Source organism: Anolis carolinensis, chromosome 1 (assembly GCF_035594765.1).
Source record: "Anolis carolinensis isolate JA03-04 chromosome 1, rAnoCar3.1.pri, whole genome shotgun sequence".
Classification (NCBI taxonomy): domain Eukaryota; kingdom Metazoa; phylum Chordata; class Lepidosauria; order Squamata; family Dactyloidae; genus Anolis; species Anolis carolinensis.
Window position 1 is genome coordinate 220,344,978 of NC_085841.1, and position 13,728 is coordinate 220,358,705.

The window sequence follows — 13,728 nt, forward strand, 5'->3', positions numbered from 1 at the left end:
TGGATCCTCTCAATTGGATTTATTCCTTAAACCAAGTACATTAGTAGGAGCAGGAACTGATAATTAAACAATATGGTAGCCATTAAAATAAATGTACACTGCTATATACCAGTCCCCTAAGAAATAAACTCAGTTGAAGACAATGGGATCTTTTCCTACATCAGGGTATACAGGACTTGTAATCCTTTATTGACTTTGGGGAAACAGTGCCTGTTTGTTTGTCTTGTTGTTCCTCCCAGCAGCAAGTGTTCTTGTCTTTGAGTTTAATTTTCCGATGTGTCCAGGAAAATCTGGGTTCATTGAAGTAGCCAATTGATGGGATGTGTCTTCCTTCCATTTGAATACTAATACCCCAGTGTGTGCTTTTTTCTTTCTCCATAGGACTTGTTGGACCATTCCTGTACATCTGGGAGTGGTTCTGGCCTTCCTTTTCTGGTACAAAGAACAGTCGCTCGCCAGATCACGCTGCTGGAGTGTGTAGGTTAGTAATCGTTTTCCTCTTCTGTTTCTGAAATGTCCTTTATGCATGTGGTGGAGTGTGTGAAATAAAACCCGTACAACTCCCTAGAAGAATATTGTTACATTCATTTTCAGAATTGCTGTGCACAAACTGCAAGTTTCACCACTTAAATTTTTATATCACAAAGCAGGAGTTCTGAGCGAGTTTTCCTTTCTTGTTTCAAGCGTGAAATTCTATTTTGCAGTAAGGTTCATTCAGGCAATGGGAAGGAAAAACATAGTAAAATGAGATGATTAACTAAGGGGAAAAAGAAAACTTGCTCATTACAATCCACATTGGCTAAGCTTCTGAGACAGAATAAAAGAATGTAAGGGAAAGATTTCTAGCCATTGATTGCATTTCGATGTGCAACTTATGCAGCTAAATCATTGCCTGTATTAATTGGAACATAGTTAGGAACTTGAAGTGTATCCACCTAGGACCCAAATGGAAACCATGTGTGGCATTCACGGCTCCTTGCTTGCTTCCCTTGCTGAGTAAGTTTGTACATAATTTTGACGTTTCGAATCTCAGCAATCAACAGCTGTTTAGACACTTGCTTGGAGGGCTTCTAATTATGTGCCATATAAACGTTGGTGCTGTATACTATTTCTCAGAAGAAGTTTTAGGCAGGAATCCAGGATCCTGGTATGAACAACCATAACCAGACTGCAGTCTAAGATGAGGAAAGTCATGGCAGCTAAAATTAAGTGTGTCTCTCCCCCCACACCCACCCCCCTCATTTTCAGTCTTGTTTATGTGCCCCTTTCTCACCTTGGTTCAGTTGGATATATCACTTCTGCCACCATCATAGTACAAGGGCACCTTGTTTCCAGGATCATAGGAATGGCACGGACGTCATGCCTGTAATGTTTTAAAGTGGCAGGTGACATGGGAGGCTCAATGAGTCAATTTCCTAGAACTAGAGCCACAGTTTTTTCTGCTAGAATAATTTCGTTCTAGATATGATAAGCATTACTGAATTATTATTTTTATTTATTTATATCCCGCTTTTCTCCCAGATGGGGACTCAAAGCGGCACACAATATATAAACAAAAGAATAATTACATACCATAAAAACATAAACAAAACTGCAGCATATATAAAAAAATCAACAGATTACAACATTATGGACCTACGACACATATAATAAAAACTAGCAAAAAACATAAATTAAAACAATCGAAGTCAAGTTAAAGTTACAACCACCAAGTATGAAGCTATATATTTAAGCTGCTTTAACTGGGAATAGTGTTTATCTCTCCTCTCTGTTTATGATCTGCTCACCAAATGGCAAAACTCTACTTGTAGAAATTGTGAAGGTTGAATAGCGTTAAATTTTGTATTATTTATGCAAATTGTCTCTGATAGTCTTAATTAGTCTTGATGTTATTAGCAGAATTCCCTGTTGTGATTACTGTTTTCTCTCTGTTTAAAATCCTTATTGTGTATGCATTTGTTTGAAACAAACTCTTCTAAAGAGAGGGAGGTATCTCTTCTAAAAGGCCAGACAGTTAAATGGCCAGCCTGTATTACGTTGCAAGTTGGAATTTTTGGACAGGAAGTCCCTTCTGTGTAACACCAATGCCTCATAAGTGTCATGTGTCCCCTTTACCCTGGATTACACCTGTCACTGATGAACACATGCCAAAAATGAGGTAAAGAAATGAGAGATCAGCTTCAGGCATGTGTTGCTGCCAAGGAGAGCAGGTGGCATTGCACTGAATTAAATTTATTTTAGATCCTTAAGGTTGCACACAGGGTCTCTTGTGGGCAGCTCATATACTACTCATACACTACAGTGCCATTCTCTCACACTGGAGAGATTGGTACATTTTCCCTCACCTGCCCTTTTTATGTGCAGAATAGACACCACAGTATTCTTGGCTAAATCAGTGAGTCCTATATGACTTCATCTGGCAAGAGACAGACATGATTCAGTCTGAGATCATCAACTTTTCAAGCATAAAAACCCATCTGCAGTCCTAGACCATCCCAGTTAAAAGAACTTGAAGGTGCAGAAAGGAATTACATTGAATGTTGGATACTGGATTAATAGATCAATACCTTGACAAAATATAAAACAGCATTTGTGTGTGAGAGATTGAAGCTCTAAATATAATAATAATAATAATAATAATAATAATAACAACAACAACAACAACAACAACAACAACAACAACAACAACAACGGAGCCCCCGATGGCATAGTGGATTAAAGCCTTGTGACTTGAAGGTTGGTCTGAAAGCTGCCAGGTTCGAATCCCACCTGGGGTGAGCGCGGATGAGCTCCCTCTATCAGCTCCAGCTCCATACAGGGACATGAGAGAAGCCTCCCACAAGGATGATAAAAACATCAAAATATCCTGGCGTCCCCTGGGCAATGTCCTTGCAGACGGCCAATTCTCTCACACCAGAAGCAACTTGCAGTTTCTCAAGTCGCTCCTGACACACACACACACACAAAAACCACTACTTTATTTGTATTCCGCCCTATCTCCCCAGGGGGACTCAGGGCGGATTCCAACATACAATGGCAAACATTCAATGCCTCTATAAAAACAAACAAATACTGACATAAAATCCCAGAAAAACTCATATATGAAAAATCCCACATATAAAAATAAAGTTAAAACCTCACATCAGATTAAACCTAACATCAATGAATTAAACCCAACATCAATAAATTGAACCTAACATCAATAAATTGAACCAAATGTAGTCAAACAAAAATTATATGATGACGTAGAGTCTGCACAAACATCCGCATTAATCTCGTACAGATCCAACTAGAGTTCACAAAGTTGTGTGTGTTAGTTGTGTGGCCAGTGATGGTAACTGGGCTGACATGAACATCTAGGCAATGACTACTATTCCAATTTTTTCTTAGGATCTTATAACATGGTGCACACTAAATATTGATGAATTTTTGTCCAGAATCTCTTTGGAACTGTAATTACTAGCTGGGGCCTGTTTGCACAGCAAAGCGAGATTGAGAATGCAGCATGGCCGTACCTTGTTCTAACTACTCAGGCTATAGGTCTGAGTCTCATTTATATGGAATTTGTAAAAGCTAGCGTCGCATATCCAAGACTTGTGGATTTCCAAGGTTAGGCAGTGGGTTCAAACCTCTCTCCCTCATTTCTGCACTGCCTAGGAAGATAAAGCTGGCTCTGGGCACTGAAAGTGCAACCTTGAACCAAGTCTTTACTCATGTTGTAGTTCATACCAGATACTTAGGCTCGAAGATGATGGTCTTCCAAGTGTAGTGTCTTGATGGTGGATGCGTAGGTGGCTGTGGAGACCTATTCTTGACTTGCATGTTTTTCCACAGTGAAGACATTGGTTTCCAGGTGGAAGGTGGTCCCAGTCGGGGTTGACTTGACACGCCTTCCTCTTGGCACGTTTCTCCCTTAAGCCCCCCATTTGTGCCTCTTTGAATTTTGCAGCACTGTTGGTAACAGCTGACCTCCAATTAGAGCGCTCAAGGGCCAGGGCTTCCTAGTTCTCTGTGTCTATGCCACAGTTTTTAAGGTTAGCTTTGAGTCCATCTTCAAATCTCTTTTCCTGTCCACCAACATTACATTTCCCATTCATGAGTTGGGAGTATAGTAACTGCTTTGGGAGACGGTGATCGGGCATTCGGACAGCGTGACCAGTCCAGTGGAGTTGATGGCGAAGGAGCATCTCTTCAATGCTGGTGGTCTTTGCTTTTTCCAGCACGTTGACATTTGTCCACCTGTCTTCCTAAGAGATTTGCAGGATTTTTCGAAGGCAATGCTGGTGGAATTTTTCCAGGAGTTGAGTGTGATGTCTATAGACAGTCCATGTTTCACAGGCATATAGCAAGGTTGGGAGGACAATCCTCAAACACTCTCTGCTTCATTCGGAGAAATGCTACACTCGCAGAACTCAGGCGGTGTTGTATTTCATTGTCAAACTATACCAGATATAGTGCAATAGTATCTAGGGTTAAACAGCTTCAGGCCTGCATGTTGCTTCCATAAGGAATTTGTGGGCAAAGGTTCCTGATATCAACAGTCCCACTTCCTTCTTGCATTCACACACACATCCAAGTGCATACATGTACATGCATGCCATCCAACAGTGTTCTGAATGGAGTGTATTTAGTTGGAGTTTGAGTGTTACAGTTATTTTTAGAGGTTTGTGTATTTCTGCTTCTAGGTGTGATGCTATTGGTACTGCTCTTTGCATGATCAAAATGTACTCTTAATATCCCTTGTATCTTCTTGCACTTTCTAGGGAAAGGCCGATATGGAGAGGTCTGGCGAGGACATTGGCAAGGAGAAAATGTGGCTGTCAAGATCTTCTCTTCCCGAGATGAAAAGTCCTGGTTCAGGGAAACAGAGTTATACAATACAGTGTTGCTGAGGCATGAAAATATTTTAGGTGAGGAGATCACACAATATCATTACATTGATAGGTGGGGGAAGGATTAAACAAACTTGGGCACCATGTCCACAGAGTATATATATTGCAATAATTTGTCTTTCAGTTTTTATAAATGGAGAAAAATCTAACAGCCAAAGTTATATATTAGGTTAGACCAATCTCGGCATCAAAGTCTCCATTAGAAAAAACATACCCTATGAACATGACTTCCTTAGAAAACAAAGTCTGCCATGTTATCTATATATATAAAAGAGTGATGGCATCACGGCGACCCACAAAACAACAAAACTACAGGCCCCCCAACCTCGAAATTTGACAACACAACCCATCATCCATGCCTCTAGGTTGATACAACAAAAAGAAAAGAAAAATAAAGTCCTAATTAGAGAGAGAGGAATAATTGCTTTTATCTAATTGCTGCCAGTTAGAAGGCTAAGCTCCTCCAACTTGGTCTCCTAGCAACCCAATAAAAATAATAAAAAACACTAAAAAAATTAATACAATAAAATACTATAACAGAAAATAACTAAAAATAATACAAGAAAGTAATAAAATATAATAAAAAGATAACTTACAATAAAATTTATAAAAAAATACAAATAACATCAAATAAAAATTACACAACAATTTTAAACCAATACCACCACCACTTTGCCACAGCAACGCGTGGCTGGGCACAGCTAGTGTGTGTGTGTGTGTGTGTGTGTGTGTGTGTGTGTGTGTGTGTGTGTGTGTGTATGTATGTATGTATATATATATATATATATATATATATATATATATATATATAAACATTTTTTTTGTAATTCCGTGTGTTTAAATTGTAATTATTCATTGGGAATAAGTGCTTATTTTGCAGATAAAATTGAATATTTATTGGTTGGCTAAATAGCCACCAAATGAACTTGTGCTCCAGACCTATCAGATGTCCTTTAATAAAGTGGAGTATTTCAGATGAGACTCTTCAGGCACAAAGTATTGACAATATTAAACTTATGTGGTTTTTGTGCTGTGTCTGTCTTCAAATTTCCTTTTTTGATGCCAATATGCTGTAGGCTGGGAAGAGAGTGGAGGGGAATTTCCCCCTCCTAACCATGTAGGATTGGAAGTAAAAGCTAAAATTGAACATCAGTTCAAGAAGACTTTTAATTCTTGTGGGCTTGATAAAAAACTTTCCAATTACATCTTGTGTGAGTGATGTTACAATCCCTGTGTCACTGTTCTACTTCCTTGCCATTATGCACCCATATTTGGTAGTGAGTTTTCCCTGGTGGCAAGCTGTTACCTGTTGTTTTTCCTTTTCTTGTGAGATAAGGAATTTTGCAGTTCCACAGAAAGGACAATGGGAAAGAAGAGCACTGAAAAAGTTGGCTACTTCCTCAGACCTTTCTGAGATTTTTGTATTGTGTTTCTCTCTTTTCTTCTTTTAGGCTTTGTTGCTTCAGATATGACTTCTAGGAACTCGAGTACTCAGCTATGGCTAATTACACACTACCATGAAATGGGCTCTTTATACGACTACCTACAACTCACTACTCTGGATACCGTGAGCTGCTTACGAATAGTTTTGTCCATAGCTAGCGGCCTTGCGCATTTGCACATAGAGATATTTGGGACCCAAGGAAAGCCTGCCATCGCCCATCGAGATTTGAAGAGTAAAAATATCCTGGTGAAGAAAAATGGACAGTGTTGCATAGCAGATCTAGGTGAGTGGGCACTCCTATATTATTTTACTCTCTTTATCTGTTTTAGATAGAACAATGCACAATTTAGAAATAACCTCATTTGATTCTTGAGGGCCTTTGGGTAGCTAGAGTTTCTAAAGAACTGATTCGAAAAAGTATTTCAGCAACCACTGGAGGGCACTATATTTTTAAAAAAGGTCCTGTTCCTATTCACTATTTTTTTACTACTATATATATGCTCAAGTGTAAATGTAGACATTTTAATAATAATTAAAAAGACTCCAAAAACCTAGGTCAATTTTTCCATGGGACAATGTAACTCTCTTCAAAAAAGGAACCATCTCTAAGGACAGTGGTGAAAGGCAAGAGCTTGCTCCCTCTGAGGAGAACCCACTCACATTTAGACATGGTATGGTATGGCTGTCTGTGAATAACATTTTAACACTACTTCCCTGTAGCAGGAAAGCCTGTGATCCTGACTATTGGATTATCAAGTTTTCCCAGTTTGCCTGTTGCTTCACTCATTAGTGTATGATGGAACAATTGTAAGACATAGAGATTGAAGTGTGTAGCACCATAGGCAATATAAGGACCATTAAATTCCCAGCATATGGAAAAAAATGTTGTATCTTTTAGATATCTGTTTCATGCCTTCAGTCTCTTCTGTTTTGTCCATTTTTAGTAGCACTTTTTATGAAGCTTTCATCACTATGTTTAAAAGATCCCCACCAAATTTCTGCTCCTTGGCCTGCTGTAACCATCTAAAAGCCCTCCTAGATGTAGACAGTGACTCACACTTTATCTACACTACAGCATTAATGCAGTTTGGTATTGATTTAACAATAGTTCCATGCCATGGCATCATGGGAATTGTAGTTTGATGAGCCACAATCGCTCTTTGGGAGAGAAGTCTAAAGGACCTATAACCTATTTTTTAAGAGTTTATGAGAAAAGAAATTAGGGAAATTGATAACCCAAGGTTGAGTAATGTATTAGATATATGGAACAAATATAAGAGAAAGTTAATAGTGGATGGTTCATTAATAACCCCAATTATAATGGAAAGGAAATTTCTAAAAAACATAATGGATAAAAAATTAAGGGAAAAAATTATGGATAAAATAGTGAATTGGATAAAGGTTGAAATGAAAAAGGAAAGAATTATGGAAGACTTCAGGGAAATAAAATTGTCATGGTTCCATTGTACAGTGTTCCCTCACTTTCGCGGTTCACTTTTCGCGGATTTGCTGTTTTACGGTTTTTCAATAAGCTCTAAAAGACTATTATAAATAATGAAAAATTACAATTCACAGCCTAAGAAAGGGAGGAAGGAAGAAGCCAAGGGGAGAGAAAAGGAGTCCAAATGGCAACAGGAGGAGAAGGAGGCGATTTATCAACAAACGATTGGTTGATAAAGACTTAAATAGTGTATAACTACTAAAATAATGTATAAATATTAAAATAAATATAGTGTCTCTACTTTACGGATTTTCACTTATTGTGGGTGGTCCTGGAACCTAACCCCTGCCATAAGTGAGGGAACACTGTATATCTAGAGCAATTGATCAAAAACTGGGTAAAAAACAATAAAAATGACAGTAAGCTTAAATAGTTTGAACAATTAATACAAAATAGAAGAGACAGAGAGGAAGATAAATATTTGAAAGGAATAACCAGTAAAATATATAAGATAATAAATGAAATCAGTGAAGGAAAAACAAAAAATAAAAATTTCATGGAGATTTGGGAGGAAGATATAGGGATGAAAATAAATGAAATGGAATGGACACAGTTATGGAGACAGAGACATTTGAAAAATGTATTGATACGGGTTAAAGAAAATTATTATACATTGGTTTTATTTAATTTATTTAATTATTTATTATGTAATTATTGAATTGTGTTTTACGATTGTCTGATTTTACTACATTTTGTATTATATGAGGCATCTAATGCTGCCATTGTGTAAGACCACTCTGAGTCCCCCTGGGGGAGAAGAGCGGTATATAAATTAAATAAATAAACGAATATGGAAATGGTACTTAACACCAATAAAAATTGCAAATATAAACAAAAACTATTCAAAAATTGTTGGAGAGGATGCCAAGAAGTGAGCACATATGTACATATGTGGTGGCAATGTAAATATGTAAGTGAATTTTGGTAAAAGGTATTTAAAGCGATAGAGAATATAATGAATATCAAGATAGAAAGAAGCCCTAGTATAGCTGTATTATCTTTATATAACCATAAACAGTTGAAAAAAGAAGAAAAAGATGCAATATCATGTTTATTAACAATAGCAAAACTGCTGATAGCAAGGAATTGGAACAGTGAAATAAATATACAAAAAGAAGAGTGGTATAAGGAAGCATGGAAATTAGCAATAAATGATAAGTTGACATGTGAATTAAAAGTTAAAAGAGGGATTTGGAAACAAAATGATTTCGATGTTGTATGAAGAAAATTATTGAAAGAGGATTTAAAAAGAAGGATGGAAAATTACTGTCACAAGAGGAAAGGAAATTTTGGACAGATGATGTGTAAAAGAAATGGCTCTGGGAGAGGGGACCACAGTGGTATGGGATTATATAACAGTGGATGCAAAATGTATTGTAGAATTGTATTGAATATTGAATATGGAATATTATAGTATTGATTATTGAAAATTGAATAGTGAATACTATGGGTCTGATGTATAACAAATGTTTTAATAAATAGTATTAAAAATAATTAAAGACCTACAACTAACAACATTTCATAGCATTGAGCCATGGCAGTTAAAGTGGTGCCAAACTTCATTCATTCTGCAGTGTAGATGCACCCTCAGTTTCCATATAATACTAAACTAGAATTTAAGAATGTGAACGCAACCCTCATCAGGCATCAGGTCTGTGCACATATCTCACTCCATCTACTGTAGCAACAAGAAAGAAAGCCTCTGCTCCTATTTAAGATAAACTACAATTGAGTCGTTAATCCTACTAAAGCCTGTTTGTACTAACCATAATTGAGATCAAGAGCAATTTCTTCCCATTTGCCATGCTATGTTTTCATCTGAAATGAAGGGAAGACTTGCAGGCTTAGAAAAGGGGGGCAGGGTCTGAACATGATTCCGTAGTTTGACTGGGCTTTGTCCCCATAATAATAAATTGCACTTCTGCTTTACATCCACTCCAGCCCATTAGTCATCATTAGCCTCTGTTCTGCCCTGATAGTTTTTGGCAGTTCTTTATCCACTTTTGTAGTTGGCAGAATTCCAAAAACTCAGAAATTTATGACATTCATAAGCTCAAAATAATGCAATAGTCATTAAAAAGGCATCATGGGCTGAAAGAACAAATTATCTTTTTGTAAATTTTTGCTAAGGAATACCTGTTGTCTTCTTCATCTAAGTAACTGATTAGAAATTGGGATAATAACTGATGTAAGTTGCTTTCCTACATAGAAGCATGATTGAAATTATAGCATTGGCATTAACTGTGATTCTTGCTTGCAGGCCTTGCAGTCATGCACTCCCAAAGCACCAACCAGTTGGATGTGGGGAACAACCCTCGTGTAGGTACCAAGCGCTACATGGCTCCAGAGGTCTTGGACGAGACCATCCAGGTGGACTGCTTTGACTCATACAAAAGGGTTGACATTTGGGCATTTGGACTCGTCCTTTGGGAGGTGGCCAGGCGCATGGTTAGCAATGGTACGTAGACAATTATTTCTGGAAAATATTCCATTCATTATCCCACCAAGTAGGAAAACATATATTGAATCCACATTGTAGTAACTGGTTTATAGAGGGCAAAGTATGTCTCTTGAGGCCATTTTGTTACCCTGAGGGGTTTTTTTGCAAAAAGAAAAACCATATCGGCACATAGTGAGAATGCCCTGAACTAATGTAGGTATGGAAAAGATTGCTAAATAATAGGTAGATATGACTTCCACATACTTCCTGTTGTTTGAAAACTTCACCTGTGCCTCATATGGCTCAGGTCCTAAACATGGTAAAAATGCCCCCTAGAAGGTTTTGGGGTGCATTTGAGAGCAAAATACTTACTGATTCTTTTGCAGAGGCGGATGTAATGAGAAGGTGCAATCCTCCAGGGTCTCTTGGGGGACCAAAGAGGCCCCCTAACATTGCCTCCCTGTATTAATATATTTACTTTTTGTGTGGCCTGAATTCCAGTACTGCCACTATGGTTGACAATCCTAATATTGTTGCCAATTTTGTTTGTGCTGATGTGAAAATAAGTACTTATCATGTTCAGAGTAAAATAAATGCTATTTGTGATTTGAATAACTTTAAAAATGTATAAAGCAATGTTCAGAAAAAAAGTGCAAAACTAATTTCTTACCTTCCATAATCCTTGTGATTCAAAGATGTCTAGATCACTTAACTTTTTTCTTCGTGTACTCTGTGAATGCACACTAATGGAGAAGCTGCGCCTGCGCAGGTTCCGACGGAAACTCTTCCAAGCTGAAGTTCAAATTTTGGCGGTAACCACGCCCCCCTTCCCAAGGGGCATATAAGGCAGCCCCAGGTGCCCGCTCTCCAGTTCCTTTTTTTCCGCCGCAAGGTTCACTTCGGACTCTTCGCATGTCTACTACTCGTTTCAAACGCTGCACGCAGTGCGCTGCTAAAATTCCTGATTCAGACGGCCACGCCAAGTGCCTCTTCTGTCTTGGCGAGGCTCATGTGGTCGGTACCTGCCGCTTCTGCCTAGCTCTCACGGCTCAGGCCAGAAAGAACAGAGCCGCTAGGCTCAGAGCGGCGCTCTACGAAAGATCTCTCGCGCCAGAACCGACTCCGTCGACGTCGGGTACGTCGTCGTCTTCAGCTCTGAGAGCAATGTCGGCGCCACCAGCTAAGCCTCCGACAGCTAAAGCCTCCTCGGTCTCGTCCAGGGCGTCCAGGACCTCCAGGGCCGCTAAACCGGTCAAGCCACCGTGTACTGTGACGACGGCTACCGTGTCGACCCGCTCCGGAAAGGTGGGGCCTTCCTCGACGTCGAGCTCTCTGGCTTCGGTGACCTCGATCCGCTCTCGTATCGGCTCCCCTCCGTCCTCCTCTGCTATCAAAATAGCCTTTAAGAGGGCTCACGAGGAGTCTCGTCGAGCGCAATCTGACTCAGCTGTGGTTCCTCCAACACCAGGCAAATCCTTGAGGGTTGCGTCCAAGCAACCGCCGACAAAAAAGCGGCTGACTCAGCGCTCCTCTTCCTCGGCTTCCTCAAGGAGGGACCCGCCGTCCTCCTCGGCAACCTCCTCGAGAAGGTCTTCTCCAATTGTGCCAGCCCAGAGGCCTAGAGATGTTTCTCAATCTCCGTTGCACCCCCTGTCTGACGGGGAGCTGCAGGACTCACCCCACCACTCTACCCAAACGGTGGTCAGGGTGCCGGTGCCGGAGCCTCTTGCGCCGCCTCACTCTTCGCGCCAACAGCTCTTCCCTCCCACCTCGACACCGGAGCGTGGCAGACAAACGGCTCGCCTGGCTCGAGCAGCCCAGGCCTCAGCCTCTAAAGATCCTCGGCTCCCGGCCCTCTCTTCCCATGAGGCCATGCCTCCCCCCGAGACTGTGCTTTCTTCTCCCCCTCAGTCCCCCCAAGGGGCTGAGGAGGAAGATGTTGACATTGACCGCCCAGACTCTGTCCTCTCGGCTTCGGTAGTCTCTCTCGGACTCGACCTCTCTCCTCCTCACGATGCGTATGAGGCGGACCCGCCTTCTCCTACTGACAATATTCGTGCTTTCTCTGATCAAATGGTCAGAATGGCCGACGCCCTGGGTTTGGAGATCAAGCAGACTTCCAAAGCAGTGTCTGATCCAGTTTTCAAAAGGGTGCAGGCCCAAGCTCCGCCGGCCACGCTACTCCTTTTCCTGCCTTATCTCTTGGACGTTATCCAGGCCTCCTGGAAAACCCCTTCCTCCATACCCCCGACCTCGAAGAGGATCGAGACTTGGTACCGTACCGACGACGATACCTTGGAGTGGCTGAAACACCACCCCGACCCCAACTCCCTGGTCGTCAAGGCCTCCCAGTCCTCAGGTCGTCAGTCGAACACTCCGGCCGACAGAGAAGGGAAGCGCTTCGACGCTGTGGGTCGAAAGCTTTACTCCGGAGCCCTTTTACTTTGCCGGATGGCAAACTATGGAGCCTGCATGGGTGCCTACCAGCAGATTATCTGGGAGAAGGCACAACCCTTCTTCGCTAAACTGTCAGACGAAGACCGCTCCGTCCTTACCACCCTCCAACAGGAGGCTGACTCGCTTGCCCACCATCAAATCCAGATGGCGAAACATACCGGGGACACGGCGGGCAAGATGATTGCTCACGCGATCGCCATCCGTCGCCACGCCTGGCTGAGGTCATCAGGTCTCTCCTCATCTTCCAGACAGGTCATTGAGGACCTCCCCTTTGATGCACTCGGACTATTTAACTCCGGTACCGATGACAAACTCAAGTCTAATCATGACTTTAAAATTCTTGCGTCTAAATGTGGCGACCAACCGCAGCCACAGCGCACCCGCTGCTTCCCTCACCGCTTCCGTCGCTTCCCGCCGCAATCCTTCCGGCACCAATCTTTCAAGCGCCCCTCGGGCTCGAGCAATCAAAGCCATCACCAACCCCGTCGGGGACCTCATCCGCAAAAGCAACGGGGTCGAACCACCCCCGCTCCTCCGCAGGCTAACCGGCGTACCTGACGCCATCCCCTTTTGCCAAAGCTCCTCGTCCGCTACCGATGTAGAACCCACGCTGCCTCGACCCTCCTGTGCCTTCGCCGACCGCCTGGCCCCCTTTTACAATCAATGGGAGTCCATCACTTCAGATGCTTTGGTTCTTCGCATTGTCCAAGAGGGCTACGCCTTAGAGTTCACAGAGCTCCCACCTACAGGTCACATTCTCTCTTCAACTCCTTCTCCAGAGATACTGGCCGAAATCGATGCCCTCCTGGCCAAAGGGGCCATCCATCCCTCTCCTCCCGAACTGGATCCTCAAAGTTTCTTCTCCAGATACTTTACAGTCCCGAAGAGGGGGGGCGGGCTACGCCCCATTCTGGACCTAAGGGCCCTCAATATCTTCATTCGCCCTTCCAAATTCAGAATGGTCTCTATTGCCTCTATTCTCCCGATGCTGCAG

At 41.6% G+C, this 13,728-nt stretch overlaps 1 protein-coding gene across 1 annotated transcript in view; it reads left to right on the plus strand.

Annotated features, from left to right (window-relative positions):
- Positions 1-13,728, plus strand: part of acvr1 (activin A receptor type 1) — a 103,502-nt gene that overhangs the window by 74,746 nt on the left and 15,028 nt on the right. The window contains exons 5-8 of the mRNA XM_008116565.3: positions 382-481; positions 4,764-4,910; positions 6,344-6,619; positions 10,098-10,295. Of these exons, the coding sequence (XP_008114772.2) occupies positions 382-481; positions 4,764-4,910; positions 6,344-6,619; positions 10,098-10,295 (721 nt within the window). The remainder of the gene's footprint in view (positions 1-381; positions 482-4,763; positions 4,911-6,343; positions 6,620-10,097; positions 10,296-13,728) is intronic.